This window comes from Meriones unguiculatus, chromosome 9, assembly GCF_030254825.1.
Source record: "Meriones unguiculatus strain TT.TT164.6M chromosome 9, Bangor_MerUng_6.1, whole genome shotgun sequence".
NCBI lineage: Eukaryota > Metazoa > Chordata > Mammalia > Rodentia > Muridae > Meriones > Meriones unguiculatus.
The window spans coordinates 72,374,834-72,394,647 of record NC_083357.1 but is presented as its reverse complement, the minus strand read 5'-3'; the positions used below and the strand labels follow the sequence as shown (position 1 = coordinate 72,394,647).

Below are 19,814 nucleotides of genomic sequence, written 5' to 3'. Positions count from 1 at the left end.
TAAAGACAGTTGAGCTGCCATGTGGTGCTGGGAATTGAACCCAGGTCCTCTGGAAGAGCAGCCAGTGCTCCTAACCACTGAGCCATTGAAACTGTCTCCAGCCCTTTAGACAGGCTCTCTAGACTGATTCAGCTAGCCTGGCTGGTGAACAAACCCCAGATTTCTGAATTCAGTTCCTCGTTTTCTAGAATAATACATAATTTTATTTCATCTATTTTAATTTTTTAAATTTTGTGGGCAACTTATACTATCCATGTATTAGTATAGGATGATAATTTACAACTTATTAAGGTATACATGTGTGATTTATTCATTAAATGTTTTGCTCGTTAAGATGTTAATCAAAAAAGTGTAATCAAGTCAGGCATGCTGTCATACACTTTTAATCCCAGAACTCACTTTTAAGGCAGATGGATCTCTGTGAGTTCAAGCCCAGCCTGTTCTACATAGTGAGTTCCAGGCCAGCCAGGGCTACTTAGTTAAACGTTGTCTTTAAAAAAAAATACACTTAAATTGGGAGGGAATGAGGCAGCAGGATACAGCTGGGATACAGAGTTAATAAAATGTAACTAATAATAAAAAATAAATAAAGTACCAAAGTAAAAAAAAAATACACTTAAGTAAAATGAGTTAATATGTAAGCTTCCTGCCAACCCTTCATCTCTTCATCAAAGGTGCCACTGTCTGGTGGACTTGTATATTCATCTTCTTGTATGACTTTCCCATGTGCTTTGTGTTCTCATAAAGAACTATTCTCTGCTGAATGGTAGTTCTCAGTGTGACTAGTCTGCTAGAATCACCCAGCAGGATGCTTTCTTAAAGAGAGGGAAATGCCTTCAGAGATTAACTCACTTGATCAAATGTGTATTGTGTTTTAAGCTCCTGGGTTATTCTAGTTTGCAGCCACCAATCCAAAGACAGGAACTTTTTATAGTTGTCTGCCATCTGTTGAGAAGGGAACAGGGTTCTGTAATGGCACCAGGAGATAGAGATAGATACATCTTAAATTTACAAATTTAAGATGTATCTAATTGTCTTTGCTACCAAACCTACCCTCCTGTTCTGAGTTTAACAAAGGACTTTTTATCTAGCTTTTGGTGAAAGAAAAACTAAGACAAGCTAAGTGGGAAACAGTCATTGAAATAATAGGGTTGTTACATAAAACCTTCAGGTGACACCCTCCTCCCAGAAGCTAGGAAGAAATTTCATGTTTATGCGTAGTCCTTTCCCTTCTGGGAGACAGCCAATGCTCGTCTCAAGAACTGAGGTTGTTGAGCTTTGAGTTTTTCAAAGTTAGATGCATACTTTTTTTTTCACTTTGCCCATTAAAATAGATGCCATAGGACTATACCATAAGGGCTTTTCAGCAGTATTTCCCTGCCATAGTTTAATATAAGAGTTCTACATGCTTTGTCCTTTTGAATTTGCACACCAAGGGCTGACCTGCTCTAAAGAATTTCTTTTCTCCCAAGAGATGATGACACACTAATCAGAAATAGAAGCATTGACAGAGGGGAGAGGGAAGTCATCTTTCAAAAGGATTTAAAATACAAAACCATGATAGTCAAGGCTGTCACAGTCACTTCAGAAGTTGGAAGAAAAGCCTCACAAAGACTGCCATGACAAAGCAATCAGAGTATTTCTGCAAACAACAGTCTAGAAATTTACAGACACCTGAATTACAATATTTTAATTGGTAGTGGGTGGCATTTATAATTTAAGTCAGTGATTAAGGTTTCAGTAATAACGATTGAGCCTGTGTATACTACATCCAATAGTGGATTTTCAACATGCAGTTGCATTTAAATCTTGAGTAACTTGTCTTCTTGAGAAAGCAAAATTAATTTCGTCTGATAAATTTAGGGAATATAAACATTTATAACTGGAGACTAAGCTTAAAGTGCTTTCTCAGTTGACATTTATTCCTGCAATGATCTCGTTAGTGGAGACAGGTGAAAGATCACTAAGTAAAATTCACATGATATAACGATTACTTCTGTTCCAGCAACTGCCTTAGTAATTATCATCCTGGCTGCTAACGAGCTGGCTGACCGGCTGCTCAGCTGCTCTGTCTACATAGCATTCCCCTCTAGTTCCCAGGTGCATTGATGAGCAACCCAAAGGAAAAGCAACATTACGTCTCAGAGCAGTCTTCTAGTGGGCACAGCGGTCCATAGTATTAACAGTCTGTTTACATAGCCTTATTTGTAGTGTTAAATTGAGTAAAGTACTAAGGGTACTATTTTATACTCTATAGCTTACAGAAGAAAAGTTACTTCCAGGCCTCAGCTTTGTCCTAAGCGCAGTAGGTGTTAGTGGCGCTGAAGACTCGCTGCTCTTCTAGAGGGCTTGGGCTTGAGTTCCAGCACCCCATGGTGGGCTCACAGTCCTCTGTAACTCCAGTCCCAGAGGATCCATTGCCTTCTCCTGGCCTTCCTGGGCACCAGGCGCACCCAGACATGCATGCATACAGAACAGCTGTACCTATAAAGTAAAAGGAAAACAGAAGTACTAGGTACTAATAATATCTTGATGCATTTAAGTCCCTTTTAATATGGCATGCACACTGGAACTACTTGGCTGATAATACCACAGAAAATTTGGATTATGAACCTTAGCCATTAACAAAGCAGATTTAGCCAACTCATTTTAAAACAGCCTATTTCTGTAAGTTATCCCTGGTATGGGCTCTAAGAATACTAAGTATGAATTCTGTCATCCTTCAAGAACGTAGAGTTAAATTTCTAGTACCTAAAGCTCTCTAATGAGAACTGATAATTTCCATTTTCATCATTGCTGTTTTAGACATGTGGGTTTTCAGATTTGGTTTGGTAATTGGGGGTTTGTTTTGCTTTAAGCATGCAGCCTTGATCCTCTGTAGCTAAGGATGACCTTGATCTCCTGAGGTTGATGGGTGTACCACCCTGCCCTGTATGCTTTTCCCATGTTTTATAGAAGGAAAACACCACTGGCTCACACCTTTAATCTCAGCACTTGGGAGGCAGGGGTTGATGGATCTCTGAGCTCAGGGTAGCCTGGAGACAGTGAGGACTACACAGAGAAACCTTATCTTAAAAAAAAAAAGAAAGAGAAAGAAAGAAAGAAAGAAAGAAAGAAAGAAAGAAAGAAAGAAAGAAAGAAAGAAAGAAAGAAAGAAAGAAGAAGGAGGAGGAGGAGGAAAACACCAGGATCTCTGTAGTCAGCATATTTGGGGTAAGAACATGCTAACCAGGAATTTTTTTTAAATCTAGGTAGTATTTACATTACTAATCAACATTTACTTATATAATTTGATTGACTTTTAATCTTTACTGTTAATTTGAACTTTTGTGATTTATTCTAAAATGCTACCTTTGAGTCACGCCTTACTGGCTGTAGATTTGGGATTGGAAAAAACACAAAGCACATAAATATCTGTGTTACCATTGCCAAGTAGAATGTGTGTCTTCCCTAAGTGAGGCATCTTGCTTTATTAATCACTTTTCTGCTGATACACCGTCACTCCTCTCCTTTCCTGAGCTCAGTTTCTCTTATAATCTTCCAGCATAAATTAGAGCTGGGTGGGAGTATGTTCTAATGCTTGGGTTCATGGGTTCAATCCTGGTTCTTCATGCTTTCTGTCTCCCCAGTGTGATCATTCTTATTCCCATCTTCTGTACCCAGAGAAAGCTTGTATCCTTCTAAATTCTTTGTGCATGCACATGGCTGTTTTTCTTTTATGCTGTTTTCAAGACACCCCTCCTCTATTTTTGTATGCATTTTTTTTTTCTTTTGCTGCTGAGGCAACCTTCTACCACTGATCTCTGTCCCCAGCCTTTTTTTTTTTTTTTAATTTGAGATAGTCTTGCCAAGTTTCCCAGGTTGGCCTTGAATTCACTGTGTAGCCCACACAGCCTTGAACTTTAGGTCTTGTCTCAGCCTCCAAAGTAGATGAGATTCAGGCTTGTAATAACAGGCTGCCTCACTGAGAAATCTTGAGACTTGGCAGAGCTGTCCATCCAAGGCATGCACTTGAGGATTTTTTTCTCCGCAGTGATGCCGTACCACTGCGTAGCATAAGCCTAAGTACCAGGGGTGGAGTTTGCACCAGAGTTCACCTGTTAGCTCTGAAGTGCATGTGCTGGTCCTCACAGCACAATCATCCCAGTGTACGGGGCCTGCTCCCTGCTGGCTTCTTCCAGCCCACCAAGGCTTTAGTTACCCAGGGAACTTTGAGACTGACCTACCTCTGCAAATCACTCTGCCTTTACACACACACACGCTATTTATTTAACCAACTGAAATAAATAACTAGAAGCTTTATCTTTCTCTCTCTCTCTCAAAGTGTGTGTTCACACATGCACCTCCCCAGCACTGGGATTAGAAACATTTACCACTATGCCTAGCTTTTGACCTGGACTCTGGGGCCATTTACTAACTGAACTGTTGTCCCTATTTTCAGTGCAATGATAACTTTATACAAATGGTTAATACCAGGATGGGATTCATAGGAGAGAACTTCTATTAAGTTCTATTAAGTAGAACTTCCATTAAGTTCTATTAAGTAGTTCTATTAAGTAGAACGATTTTTATAGGTGCTCCCATAGTACCAATGGGAGAGAACTACTTTTCAACTTTTATTGAGATTCATTAATTATACGTAATACTGGCTTTATTATAACATTTCATACATGTCTATGATATACTTTAGATCATTTCAAGCCACTTTATCATATCCTACTCACCCTTTATAGTAAGAATTTTTTACTTTTGGCTTCTTTTAAAACACAGATGTTTTTGGTTTAATCCCAAGTGTGGGGATATGGGGCTGCTTCACAGCAGCTGACTATGATTTGCCTTGTGCTCTAGCAGAGGCATGATTTTGCCAGCTGCAGGTATTTTTTGTGATTGATGTTTGGAATTCTGGGGAGTTTTCAAAGGATATATAAATGCTAGGCCCCTGAGAGACAGGTTAGGTTGTTGGTTGGTTGTTAGTTCCTATTGGTCACAGTTAGTTAAGTAATCATGTGCAAAAAAGAAATTAGATATCCTGATGGTGAAGATCAAACTTGTTCCAAGGAACTAATCAGCAGGAAGTAATCTAACAATGACATAGCCCCCTTCCCAACCTTTGACTTTATTCAGGGATCTCTTTCCTTTCCTCTCTATTCTTTTTTCTCTCATATCTAGTGTTAGGGAGTTAAAAGGGTGGAGAATGGTAGAAGAAAGAAGAACCCACAAAATATCAAATGCTAGCTACACCCCTCTCACTGCTCCCTCTCCTCTACCTTCGGGCTCTCATACTTTCATATATTATCTCCAGGCTTATTTTTTCTTTCTTTTTCTTAATTCTTATTACGTGTTGTCTTAGTTGGGGATACTGTTGCTGTGATGAAGCACCATGACTAAAGCAACTTGGGGAGGAAAGGCTTTCTTTGGCTTTTACTTGTGTACGACTGTTCATCATTGAAGGAAGTCAGGACAGAAACTTAAACAAGGCAGGAACCCGGAGATAGGAGATGATGTAGAGGCCATAGAGGGGTGCTGCTTACTGGCTTGCTCAGCTTGCTTCCTTGTAGAACCCAAGACCACTAGGCCAGGGATGGCCCCACCCACAATGAGTTGGGTCCTCACCATCAATCTCTTTTTAAGAAAATGCATTATAGCCAAATCTTATGGAGACATTGTCTCAATTTAAATTTCCTTTTAGATAGCTCTAACTTATGTCAAGTTGACAGAAAATTATTGTGTATGTGCATGCATACACACAACTATACAACCTGCTGGGTTCATTTAGTGTTGCTCACATGTATACATTTTGCTCATGTATACACTTGATATTGGACAACCAATTAGGAGGCAATCCTTGGGGAAGGCTTGATTCTCCTACTCTGAGCAATCATTGCTCGTGGCTCTTCATTTAGGGGTGGAACTTTATGAGAGATTTTCGCCCATTTGATTGAATGTCAACTGGTGTCATTATTTAGGTCTTGTTTAGGTAACCAGAGTGTTGCAACTTCATGGATGGAACTTCTCTGTCACACACAGAAGATACTGTCCCACATCAAATGTCTTAATCCTCTGGGTTTTAATAATTTTTCTGCCCCCTCTTCAGTCGTGTGTCCTGGGTTGTATTGCAAATACCTTTTGGCAGCGGGCACCCCAAGCTTAGTTGTTGTCTGGTTTTTGTAATTGTCTCCATGTGCCTCAGAGAGAAGCTTCTTTGATGAGGAGTGAGGCTGCCTCCACTGCTGGTCTGTGTGAGATATTTAACACTGGGGGATGCCCAAGACAAGGTCCTGGCACCTTGGCTTTATCTGAATAAGAGGTATTTTGCTTTTTATGTTAAAAATTGGAGTATATTATACATGTTAATTTCGAGGACACCTAATGTAAGATGAAGATTCAAAAAAAATAGTTTACTGGTGTCAGCGCTGAGTGTATTTACTTTTCTTGTCAAACCTACTTCATTGTGCAGCAGCAGAAGGTGAGAAGGGGGAGACTGGTGCTCCCATCCTCTTTCTTCACCAGTGTTTCCCAGATTTCTCAATTGCTAGAGAATCTGCCCTGTAACGAGTGTGCCCGAGGACTTGTTACCTGCCAAGTGCAGTGTACTTCATGAAATTGTCTTACTGTGCTTTAATTAATCAAGGACAAAGGAACTGTGTGTTAGCTTCTGGCCAGTCCAGGCTAACCAGGAAGAAAACCTACTTGGGAAATTAATGTGTTACATGAAGCTTCCAGAGAGACTGAAGATGGTTTATAGACCAATGTAAAAATTGTCTGAGAGCCTGAAAGTTCCTGAGAGTCCTGGAACAACCAGAGTTTGCTGTTCTAAGTTCCTGCCAGAGACCTGATACCTTGGAACCTTAAATGTAGTTTTCAGGTGACTAAGACAGAAAAGCCTGTTTCCAAAGGTTGACTTGATACCTTTTTCTTTTTTGCCTATAGATTGAATATGAAAGAAAGAAGAAAGAAGATGGAAAGCGGGCTCGGGCAGACAAACAACACGTCCTGGACATGCTGTTTTCAGCTTTTGAGAAACATCAGTACTATAATCTTAAGGACTTGGTCGATATCACAAAGCAGCCTGTGGTATGTATGCGTTTATACTGACTCTTAAGTAGACCCTACTTCATTAGCATGATATTAGGGAGAAAGAAGCATGATTAAGTTCGAATCCACTCCACTAATGACAGTGTCAACACTCAGGAAACAAGTCTTAATTAATGCAGCTTTGTCTTTCAAACATCCACTTCATTACTTTATATTTAAAATACATTTGAGAGCCATTGAAATGGCTCGCTGCTCTGTAAAGGTACTCATAAATGTCTGATGATTCCCCAGAACCCACTGAGGAAGAAGAGAACCCACTCCTGAAAAGTTGTCTTCTGACTGCTACACACACAGCAAGGCACTTGTGTGTGAAAGCGTGTATGCAAGCACAATCATAAAATCTTAGGGCCTAGAGAGATGGCTCAGTGGTTAAGAGACTGCTCTTCTAAATGACTCAGGTTTGATTCCTTGCACCCACATGGTGGTTGGCAACCATCTGTAACTTTAGATCAAGGAAATCCTACATTGCCTCTGGCCTCTGCAGACACTAGGCATAACATGGGGTGCAGATATACATGCAGACAAAACATCCGTACACATAAAATTAGTAATAGTTATAAAATTAAAGATGCATTTAACAGAAATAATTTTATATGAAGAAAAGCATTCTTAACATTAGTCTGAGACCTGCTAAGCATTTCACATTCTTTTTCATTTCTGATAGTGTTCATGCTGTAGTGTTAGCGACTCAGCTAATGACTTAGTTCCCTTTGGCACCACAGCCTGAGACACAGCATCCCTGCTAGATTAAAATATTTTTAACAGAATAATTTATTATCAGGCTGTGTTTCTTCTGGGTTTAATGAAGTTTATCTTTGTTATTTTTATATGTAAATATGCCTACATGAAAAGGCCATCCCAAACACACACAGCAGATAAGGTATTCCTACAGAATAAAATATACCCTGTTAGACATAGGGAAATAAACCAAGTAGAGGGACAGTCCAGTAATGCTAGGGAAGCAGGTTCTTGCTCTTAACATGGGCTGTTAGGTTTGTTTGTTTTGCATCTAAGGAAAGAGATTATTAACATGTCTGTCTGGGGTAGATGTAGCAACACATCTTTATAATCTTAGTACTCAGAGGCTCCAGTAGGAAGATCCCAAGCTCAAGGCCAGTGTGAACTATATAATGCATATGTACTCTGTCTCCAAAAGCTTCAGTTCAATTTTGGGTTTGTTGTTGTTGTTTTGTCTCTTGTTCTTATTGTTTGTTTTGCATTTCCCTCTTTGTATATGGGTGTTTTACCTGCATGTGGGTCTGTGCCTGGGGAGTATAGAAAAGGGTATTGGATGCTGGAAATTGAACCCAGAGCCTCTGAAAGAGTAGCCAGTGCTTTTAACACTGAGCTAACTCACCAGCCTGGCCAGATAGCTGTATGTTGTGAGACCTAGTGAATCTCTTGCTCTAGATCTTCTTCAGTAGTGACGCAGGGTGGCCCTCAGGAGACCTACTAACTTAGTGAGTGTGTGCGGCCATCATTAGATTTTCCAGAGAACACATGAGTAGCTTTTATCAAGTTCTCCTGGTAGACCGCTGATGCGGAAGAGAAGTCTGATGTATAACAACAGAGTCATTGAGAAGTTGCACCTCCTCAGCTGCCAGATCCTTTTTCAGAGGCACAGTCTTGTCATGTACTACTGAAACGTGTTCCCTAGGCTAGCCTCAAGCTCCTTTCTCTCCCCCATCTACCTCCTAAGGGCAGGTTTGTACCATCTCTTGCACCTTCAAGCAATACCAAGTCTCCAAGCCAGTACCAAAAATAAAAAATAAAAAATCAATACCAGATCTGGCCCACAGCAAATCCTCTGCATTATTGCCAGTACCAATGCTGTCTGCATGCTGACATTTATAATGCCATTGTTTTCACACACACACACACTCACACACCACCTGCCTTTCCTTCTCTCCTTTCCCTCCTCTCTCCATCTCTGACATCCCAGCCTGTGGTGGTTTGAATAAAAATATTCCCCATAGACTCATGTGTGTGAATGCTTGGCCCATAGGGAGTGCGCTAATAGGTGTAGCTTTGAGTAGTAGGTGGGGCCTTGTTGGAGGGAGTGTGAATATTTTCCTTTCTTCTGTTATTTTTTATTCCTGAAAACATTCACTTCTGAAAGCAAGCTTACTCATCACAGTAACTACCCTATTCACTTATGTAGCTTATACAGGCAGCCATAACAGTAGAAGGTTCTCAAAGACAAGCCAGTTTGAAAAAGCTAAGCCTTGGTACCTGACACAAAGCCAGGAATATGATATCCATATTGCAGAATGTTCGTATTTTAGCTTTTTCTACTCTATATAAATATGAAACATTGGAGGCTAGAGAGATGGTTTAGTGGTTAGGGCTCTGGCTGTTCTTCCAGAGGACCAGGATTCGATTCCCAGTATCACATGACAAAGCATAACCATCTGGCATTTACTGCCCTTGTCTGGCTTTCATGGGCACAAGGTATGCATGTAGTGCACAGAAAGCTAGGCAGACAGGCAGGCGCAATATTCATATAAGTGAAATAAAAATAATTTAAATGTAATAATAAAAATAAAATATAAAACATCATAGGAGTCCTCTTATTCCCTTCCCTCCAGCACTTGGTGCTGTTTAACGTTTACTCTGTTTTATCTAGTCTTCCTCCTTGTATAAAATAGAAGCATGCATTACATTTTTTTTCTTTTTAAGGAACTACAAGCTATTGGAAAGTTTAAATACTACCCTTTGAAACATGAAACTGCCAAGGGAACCCTGAGACCTGACACATGCTTCCAGCATCTCCCCTTTCCCAATGTACATTTGTATTAATGCCATAGAAAACTTGCTGTGATTACAGCTGAGACACGTCATTTTCTTGAGCTTTAACGTCTCAAGTGTGTGCATTATTTTGCACATGTGGGTGTACATATAGAAGTCAGAGGAAAGCTTGGGAGAATTAGTTCTGGCCGCCGTGTAGGTTCCATGGATCAAACTCAAGCCATGAGGCTTGGCTACAGTACCTCTACCAGTGAGCCCTCACCAGCCCCTCAGTGCACCTTACCAAGATCTTTTAAGTGACACTGACACCCAGGTTGTTCAAGCCAGGCAGAAATCCCTATTTCTTCTTCATGCTGTGAACTGCAAACCCTGGCCTGTAGGCCTCCCAGTTGGGTTCATAAAAAAGGTAGCATAGAGACAGTTGTTTTCTACCTCACAGGGCCAGGGCTGGGGCTTGGATACAGTTGTCCTGATTTCAGCTGAGGAAAGTCATTATCATGCCCTGATGTTTATTCCATCACATAGATAGATCTATGGACAAGCAAGGAAATTTTCTGACAGTGAAAGACCTTTTTAATGAGGAGAGAGAATGTATTTTTCTCACAATACGATCCCTTTCTGCTTTTTATGTAGTGTCATTGATTGTGGTCAGATGTGCAGAAAAAAGAGCACAAATTTGATGTTTGCTAGTTCAGCTCCTAATTCCAAAGGAAAGTGGGAACTTAAGATATTTGAAGCTTATTCTAAAATGCTGTCTAATAATTGCTGCTGTGTTACAGTGCTGTACTCTGAAGTGTCCCTTTTTTCATCTGATTCCTTTGTAGAGACAAAGTTTTAAGAGTTTTCAGTTCACATTCCCTTCAGTTCTTGAATTAAGTATTAATACTAAATTTTCCGATAGGGTATATTAATTAATGATAGTCCTTTTTTGAGAATAGTTATTTCTGATTCACAAAGAGAAATCTTAATTTTAAAATAAGAAATGTACTAAGATAAATAACTCAATATAAGTAGGTAAAATTTAAATACATTTACAAAACTTTAATGTTTTTATTGTAGAGGTTTTTTTGTTTTTACTTTTGGTAGAAATATAGACAATTTATTAAGGAAGAGAAGCACACTATTAAAAAATGGAAGCAGCTAGAATACCGGGACAGCTCTAAGACCTAAAAAACCAACAATTAAATGGTGTTGTTTTGAGACAGGATGGTCAAGAACTGGCGGAGGCCAGTGCTGACCTGGAACTCCTGACTCTGGAGATTGGACCCCTCAGCTCTGTCTCTCCTGGCCCTGTTTTCACGTTTGCTTTGAGGCTTGCTCACACTTGGCTGCCCAGGCTGTCTTTGACCTGGAGCTGTAACTCTTCCACCCTTGACCTTGATGCCCTTCCTGAGGTCAGGGCTTACAGGCATGTGCTAGCATGCCCAGCTTCTCATCATTTCCGTTTTCAGTGTTGTTGGTGTTTTGTTTTGTTTTCCTCACCTCATTTATAAATGAGGTCATATTTTAAGATAAATTTAGTAACATGCCCAAACATCTCAAGCTTATATAGAAGATGCTACACTGGTGATAGTTTCAGAGACAGATGTTCAGGAAACAAAATTATGTGTTATTTGTGTGCAAAATACAGAAGGACTTTTTCTCCAAGTGGTAACCCAGAAAATTTGTCTTTAATATAAAGAACATTAGTAGGAAGTGTGTGTCCATACCCGCAGAGGAGAGGAGAGGGGATCTGATCCCTTGGGCCTGAAGTTCAGATGGTTGTAAACTTCCTAGTGTAAGCAGGGAACTGAGCTTGGCTGCTCCGGAAGAACAGCCAGGGCTCTGACTGCTGAGCCACCTCTCCAGCCTCTGCACTCAGTTTTGGAGAGAGGTAGAGTAAAACTGTGAGATTATTGACTTCCCACTGCTATTTTTTTAGTTCCTCAACAAGCTGCCGTGTTTTCAGGCTTGCCATCTATATGAGAACAGTTTTCTTCAAGAAAGTATCTTGTTTATATTGGACTCTGTTCAAGAAGCATTAGCCGCAACAAGAAAAAACAGCCAGGACCTCTACATCTGGGGCCTCCCAGGCTTACCTTAGCTGCCTGAGCCAGTCTGTTACAGCATCAGTCAGTCAGCCTTTATTTCCAGAATGGAACCCTCAGTAATCGTTGCTGTGAGTAACATGTAGAGCCACACACTTCCTTTAACTTTACGGCTGGAAAATTATTATTTTTCACTGTGTAGCCCAGGCCAGCCTTGAACTGAATGAGTGGTTTAGGCTGGCCTCATATAAGGCTTCCTCCTGCCCCAGCCTCCTGAGTGCTGGGACTATAGATATTTGCCAGCACAGGCAGTTTCATTTTAAGTCTTTCTTCTTAATTCACAGCCTTTTTTTTTTTTTTTTTTTCAGAATAAACTCTATAATGAACTGTCTGTGTTAATACACTTAAGTTTGTTGAAAATCACAAACTGTCACCACAATCAGCTAATTTAGAACAGTTCCACATATACCCCAAAGAAATCCCCTATCCATTAGCAGTTGCCCAATCCCAAAACCTAGACAACTATAGATCTGCTTTCTGTCTCTAAGTGGTATTTTCTTCTTATTGAGACTTGGATATCTGTTTTCCAGTAGTTAATGATTTGTTGTTTTACTCCCAGTTTTAAACCATTATAAGCCTAGTGTATAGTAGCCAAGGTTCAGTCTGTTCCCTATACAAGTAACTGTTCCAGTATTGAGGCCTATCTTCAACCAAAGTTAAAGGGGCCAGGTGTGGTGGCACTCTTCTAACCACAGCATTATGGAGGCAAGCAGTGAGCTTGAGGCCAGTATGAACCAGCCAGGGTCCGAGACATTGTTTTAAAATTAACAAGAAAGTGAACTTTATTTGAGCCCTTCACACCTATAAGATACTTGCCACTGCCAGGCAGATGAGGCTTTTTCAGCACAAAAATACTAATGCAAGAATTAGCTAGTTTTTCAAGGTTTGAAGAAAATGTAGAGTCAGGCAGGGTTTTGCCCTCTGATCGTGTCATCACCCATCTGTTAGTTGCTTACAGTTTTCAAAGGAAATAGAAGTAGTGGGAACCAAGAGCAGATACCGGGTGGGTGGGGCCGGTAGTGAGGAGAGGAGGAAAACACAGGCCTGTGTTCTGCAGAAGCCCCCCCCCCCCCCCCCCCCCCCGGCACCACCTTCCCTCTCCTGTTCACAGTTTATTCTGTCTGAAGTAGTGGGAGCATCTGGTCCTTTCTTCACTGTTTACTCCTAAAGTGCAGTTGGTATCTTAATGAGCAGTCTTGTGCCTTGCAGTCACTAACAGCCTCATCAGGAAGTCCTTTGTTCTGTTGACATTCCTGAAAGAAGTCACTAACTCAGAAAGTTCTGTTTATGACACCTTCCTCCTGTGGTACCTCATAATAAGACACGCATGCCCCTTGTGCCAGCTGGGGCACACAGATCCGCATATTGGGCACTTGGTCTAAAGTCTGTGACCAGAAGCCAGACAGCGTCTCTGATTAACTCACTGGAAGCACTAGAGGCTGGGAATCTCCGTCCTGTCAGAGGTGTTCTTAATCAAGTGCCCTTGATTTATTATTATGTAAATATTGCTTATCACTGAAATGTCTGATGAAATGAAATGCAGATCAGTTCTCTTAGGTTGGCAGAGCTGGAGAAGAAAACCAGGTGGGGTGGGGTAGTAAGCAGAGAAGGAGCTGAAATCACAGGTTACTTGTACCTTGTGCTAGGGTTGGGGGAGTCAGGAAGTCCACTGGCCGGTTCTGACCTCTTAGTCACCACAGATACTACGCCCAGCCTAATCCCTGGCTGCTGTGGTCAGCTGTGCTTTGCTGCCTCCTTCGCAGGAGCTGTGGCACCTCATCCCCCTTTGCTCAGCCTTCACTTGCCATCGGTCCCCTCCCACACATCCCTTTGATGAAAAAGCGCTGAAGCTGAGCCAGTGTTTGAATGATGTACTGCATCATGGCCCACACTAATGAGAAACATCCTAGTCCCATGTGACACTGAGCTCTACCTGTTTCTGCCATCCTTTCTGAATTACAGGCATGGAGGAAGGGAAAGTAAGGGGGAAAGTCGCTCGGTTTTTAAGTGTGCTTCTCTCTGCATAGAATTGGCCTCAGTTGAAATGGTGCAGTACTTGTCCTCAAGGAACACCTAAACAGGCTTGGGCAGGGCCCTTCCCAGGGCTCCTACCACACACGGAGTATGTGGTTCTCACTGTGCTTGCCTGTGTATATGCATGTCTCTACCTGATCCATTCTGCAAGGAACTTAGACTAAGGCTCTGCCCCACTTGGTGGCACGTAGTCAGTGTTGGGGTAAACACTGGGGTGGATAGCAAAGCGGAACGGGATTTACAATTTTCAGTACTCATAAAGTTGTAATATTTCATCTCTCAATTGTACTTTGTCTCCAGCATAATTCTGTGATTGGGTATACTTTACCGCCTATAACTACAACACAGCTTTCATAATTAATTTCAAATTCAAGTAATGCAGTCCACTCAGTTTTGTTCCTCAAACTAGTCACCACCTATTCCAGAGAGAAAACTCCAAAAGTTCCAGAAGTAAAAAGGAATGGAGTTTGTGGAGCTCATTTCTGCAGACCCTTGTGGCATCTCCCCATCTCTCTGCTGCCTAATCAAAGTTCAGGCACCCCTACTCATTCACGTAGTACACTTGGTGATTACAGGGAGGCCTGGCAGGAGCAGGTGGACTAAGACGAGAGACATGTGAAGAAATAAGGCCCTGAAGTCAGTGTAAGCACAGAAAGAACCAAAGTGGGTTATTACAGAAACTTTGAAGTGTGTGGGGGTCGGGGAGACGCTCATGGAATAATGAGCAATGTGGGATGCAAGTCTATGGATTGAGATGACTGCTGACAAAAATTGTTCTGCAAAAGTGACATTGACCCCTAAACGTAAAGGCTAGAAAGTTCAGAAATGAGGAACGGGATAAGCATTACAGGGAGGAGGCACCTAGCATGAAGAACCCAGAAGCACACAGCTAGAGAATGGCAAGTGGCAGGGAGACAGGCCAGAGTGGGTGCCTCTGAAGGAGTCTGAGGTGAGACTTGCAGGGACCGCGCACTATCGGATGGTATGCTGCCTAGTTTGATGTCAGCTTAACACAAGCTAGAGTTATCTGAAAGGAGAAGACCTCAACTAGAAAGTCTCATAAGATCTGACTGTAGGGCTGAAGGAGAGATAGCTCAGCAGTTAAGAGTACTGGCTGCTCTTCCAGAGGACCCAGGTTTAGCACCCACATGGCAGCTTACAACTGTCTTTAACTTCAGTCCCAAGGGATCTGACACCTTCACACAGAAATACATGCAGGCAAAATACTAATGCATGTTACATAAATATAAATGAAGGAAGGAAGGAAGGAAGGAAGGAAGGAAGGAAGGATCTGGCTGAAGGTCATTTTCTTCATTAGTGATTGATAGGGAAGGGCCCAGCCCATTGTGGGTGGTGCCACTCCTGGGCTGGTGCTCCTGGGTTTTATTTTTTTAAAAAAAGGCTGAGCAAACCATGGAGAGCAAGCCAGTAGCAGCATGGCCTCTGCATCAGGTCCCTGCCCTGTTTGAGTTCCTGTCCTGACTTCCTCCAGTGATAGACTAAGATGTGGAAGTGTGAGCCAAATAAACCCTTTTCTCCCCAGCTTGATTTTGGTCATGGTATTTCATTGTAGCAGTAATAACGCTAACTAGAATCTCTGTCCGCATCTTTCTGAACATGTTTTTCCCTTTTGCTACTACTTCCTTTGTAAACACTGTGCCTACTCCTTGGGAAGTTGAAGCTGTTTCGTTGGTTGGTGTAACTGTTTCTTTGGTTGGGGTTTGAACGTCCTAAAGATGAAGGCAATTTGAAGACGCCACCCTGCACAGTTGTGGCCTGGTTAAGTGTGTGGTTCCGGTTCTGTTTTGTTACTTGACCAGGTCAGTAGCTGTGATTCTCGTTCCCTTCTTACTGTTGTAATAAGTCCATGTGCTGCATTACCAGATGAGGGGGGACTGCATGCGAAACAACCAGTTTGGGGAGTGATGACTTTGTCTCTTTTTTGTGAGCCTAGCCCTCATTGCTAAACCATCTCTCTGTTCCAGTGAAGACTTTTCTTACCGTTTTTTGTTGAACACTTTTCTGGCTTTCCGTTTTCTTGGCCTAAACTATAGATAGGCACACAACTTGAAGTCAGAAGAGCTGCTTTTCTCTAGGCTGCTGAGATGCTCCTGGTGATTGCTGTTTGCATTTGGACCCACTGCAGTGCATCCACAACTGTGTGATTGTTTGTGCAACAGGATGTTAGCTGCCTCACAATAAGCCATTCTTTGGAATTTTACAAAGATGTCATTCTTGGCACCTAAACTGGGAATCATTTGTGCCTAACCCATCATTTTCCATTTATGAATCTAGTTTAATTAGAAAGTAGTTTGTGAACAGTGTCCCATTTTCAAGTGTAATTTGAAAAAGCAGATGGGAGACGTGCATATTACCTGCATGCCCAAGCCTTTATGCTTACTCATTCACACTCATTGCTTTAGCAGAGCCAACTATAGAAGGTGTGGGAGGCAGGCAAGCCGCCTGGGGAACCCAGGCAGCATTTGGTTCATTGCTGCCACCTGCTGGGGCCTGTTCACTGGAAGGCTGTCCAGCAGACAGAGCAGCTAAGCCTTCCAAGGGCCCCACAGAGGCTCTAGGTTTTCCACCCGGGTGGTGGTGGGTCATGCCTTTAATCCCAGCACTCAGGAGGAGAAACAAGCAGATCTGTGTGAGTTCGAGGCCAGCCTAATCTACAGAGCTAGTTCCAGGACAGCCAGGGCTATACAGAGAAACCCTGTCTCAAAAAAAAAATAAAAATAAAATCTGTTATGCAGCCTGTCTGTGGCTGAGTGGATGTGCTGCATTACTCCAGATCAGCATAGGTAGGAATTTGACTGTTTGATAACATACAGTGTCCTACTCTGGTAAGGTTCAGAGAATGAGGCTTTCAAAGATCCTGGAGTGTCAGAGCTTCAACAGCCTCAAAGCAGACATGATGGAACTTGAGAGTAGTTGAAGGAATCAGCTAGGGACTTGGACAGAAGAAGGAAGATCACAGATTTCAGGTCAGGCTGGATGGCTTAATGAGACCATGTCTCAAAAACAAGGCCAACTCTGGGTCTGGTGGCACTCTAGGGGCAGAGGCTGGGAAATCTCTACCAGCTTAGGGCCAACATAGTCTACATAGAGAGTTGCAAGCCAGCCAAGGTTATATAGTCAGACCCTGTTTGTAAAGGGAGGGGCCCATAGTGGATTTCTGAGTTCAAAGCCAGCTGGTCTACATAAGAGAGTTCCTAGCTAGCCAGGGCTGCATAGTAAAACCCTGTCTACACACACACACACACACACACACACACGGTTGCTAAAGATCCACACTCAGTAAGGTTTATGTAGTTTTGCATGTGGTGCAAATGTTATCCTGGCAGTAGATCCTCAACCATTAGTACCTCTCGTTTCATGCAGTGAGAACAGCCATCTTAATAACATTGTGTTCTTTGACACACATGTTCAGAAGTTAGGTTGGTTGGGTTTTCTGTGGCAGGACACATCACTTCTGAATAACTAGCTTTCCTTTCTCTGCTAGGGGCTACTGTTATTTGTGGTCAGTTTATAGTGGGTGCCTTAGTGGGTTCTGGCAAACAAAGGCAGAGTTTTGTAGTACACTTGGCATAGTCATAATTTCTATGACTCCAGTAATCATTTGCTAAGCAGGTTTTCAGGGACGTAAAATAGCATAAGCCAAGCTCAAGAAGCCTGTGCCCTCACAGTCAGCACGTCTCATTATTAGTTCTTAGTCCTCTCCCCGCTTTGGCAGGCTCAGGCAACACAAAGATTGTACCTTTCCCTATTCCACAGGAAAGGAGTATTCTGAAACTCAGATTTGAAGATCTGTCTTAGGTCCTGTCTTTAAAAGAAAACCCATCTTAGAAGTGGGAGTTCTAGATGCTTGTCGTGTGCTTGCTTCTTGACTGTCACTTTCCATGAATGCTCCTGAAACAGCTGGTTGCAGTCTGTGGTCTGGGTCTGTTAAGTCATCAGAGTCAGGAGCAGATTGCTGTCCAAATAATTCAGTAAACATTGACCAACCATTACTAAAAGTGTTTCTCTCTAAACCACTGTTTTTATTCAGGACTTCCAGGCCTTTGATGTGCATAGTTGTGTGTTTAGCAAGGTGTGCGTTGTCGAAAAAAAAAAAAAGAAAAAACGGTTTGTTGAACCTCCTCATAGAAACCCCACTTGACTTTTAAGAGTATGTTTTTGTTACTTCTGAGTATTCAATGTATTTCATTTTAAATGTTATTTCCTGTCTTGAAAATCTCATCTGTGGAGCTGTTTTGTTTTATTTTTAGGGATACCTGAAAGAAATCTTGAAAGAAATCGGCATTCAGAATGTAAAAGGGATTCACAAGAATACATGGGAGCTGAAGCCAGAGTACAGGCATTACCAAGTAGAAGAGAAGAGTGACTGAGAGAAGCCTGTGCCACAACAGTTAGCAGCGGCTCACAGCACACGCTGAGCGCCTGCTGACGGGACAGACACAGCCGACTGCTTCCGCCTTCCTCTCAGTAAACTGTTAAAGCTGGGATTCCATGAAGTTTCTTAAGTGTTTTTTTGAAGAGAAAGATGTTATTTATAGACTAAACTTGTGTTAAACCATAGCGTTCAGCTGGACCTGCTAGCGTATGCGTGTGTCCAGCGCTCGGGAGGCTGAGGCAGGAAGGTGTGAGTGAGTTTGAGGCCAGCCTGCAATACACAGCAAGACCATCCCCGTAAAAGAAAAATAAGTTCATGGTATGGGTAGGATCTGGGAATTAAAACTGCTTTTGTTTCAACTTTCAAGTGTAAATGGGATATTTTCTAAATGAAAATTGTATCTCTGAAGAACTAAGGTAAAATCCAAAGGGAAGGGAGAAAGCTGGGAGGGAGGGTCATCAGCTACAGAAACTATTAAAGGAACACTGGGTTGAAGTTCCATTTTCTGAAACTGAAGAGTGAAGTTATGTTATCCCTTTCTACAGAGATAATGTGTCAGCTCAAACATGCAGTAATAAAGGGGCCCATGTGCTCTGTACTAAATGGCAGCTTTCATCAGTGGCTTATTTTACTCGATACTAGTAACTAGTAAGGGACAGAATTGTGGAGAGTTCGTCTTCATTTTGTTTGCTTTTAAAATAAGAAATTGGGGCTGGAGAGCTGGCTTGGAGGTTATGGCACAAACTGCTCTTGCAGAGGATGACTTTGGTTCCCAGCATCTAAGTCAGTTGGCTCTCAGCTGTCTCTGACTCCAACATGAAGGGATCCATGCTCTTCAGGTCTCCATGGGCTCCTACACATACATGTTTGCACATTCACACAGACACATAAATGAAAATAATTTTAATGGCATACTTAAAATGGGGGGGCATACTTTCTATTATTTATTATTTATATAGCATTCTGTCTGCATGTGTGCCTGCAGGCCAGAAGAGGGTAGCAGATCTCATTATAGGTGGCTGTGAGCCACCATATGGTTGCTGGGAATTGAACTCAGGACGTTTGGAAGAACAGCCAGTTCTCTTAACCTCTGAGCCATCTCTCCAACCCAAAAAATAAAATTAAAAAGAGAATCTCCTATAATAATAATTGAAAATTAAATACCTTTCAGTTTCAGGATATATCTCTCTAACCAGATATAAGGTCCTTGGAGACTGGCTTTGGCCTGAGAATTTTGCTTCCTACCCTTCGGCCAAGGGCTGACCCTTTGCTGTCAGATTCCGTTGCCGGCTAAATCATGGCTGTCAGGGTGGTGCAGCTGAGATAGAAAAGGCTGGCACTGTTTTTTTTTTTAGAGCATGAAAACACCTTTCTCTCATCGTCTTTAGTTGACTGGGTGGAAGTGGTACATGTACACAGGAGTTTCCTCAAGACAAAATGTCATGTATTACAGC

General features: G+C 42.0%; 1 protein-coding gene across 1 annotated transcript in view; it reads left to right on the top strand.

The window, feature by feature from the left end:
• Positions 1-18,726, top strand: part of Gtf2f2 (general transcription factor IIF subunit 2) — a 120,044-nt gene extending 101,318 nt beyond the window's left edge. Inside the window, exons 7-8 of the mRNA XM_021635067.2 lie at positions 6,931-7,074; positions 18,236-18,726. Of these exons, the coding sequence (XP_021490742.1) occupies positions 6,931-7,074; positions 18,236-18,355 (264 nt within the window). The 3' untranslated portion in view covers positions 18,356-18,726. The remainder of the gene's footprint in view (positions 1-6,930; positions 7,075-18,235) is intronic.
• Positions 18,727-19,814: the final 1,088 nt, after the last annotated feature.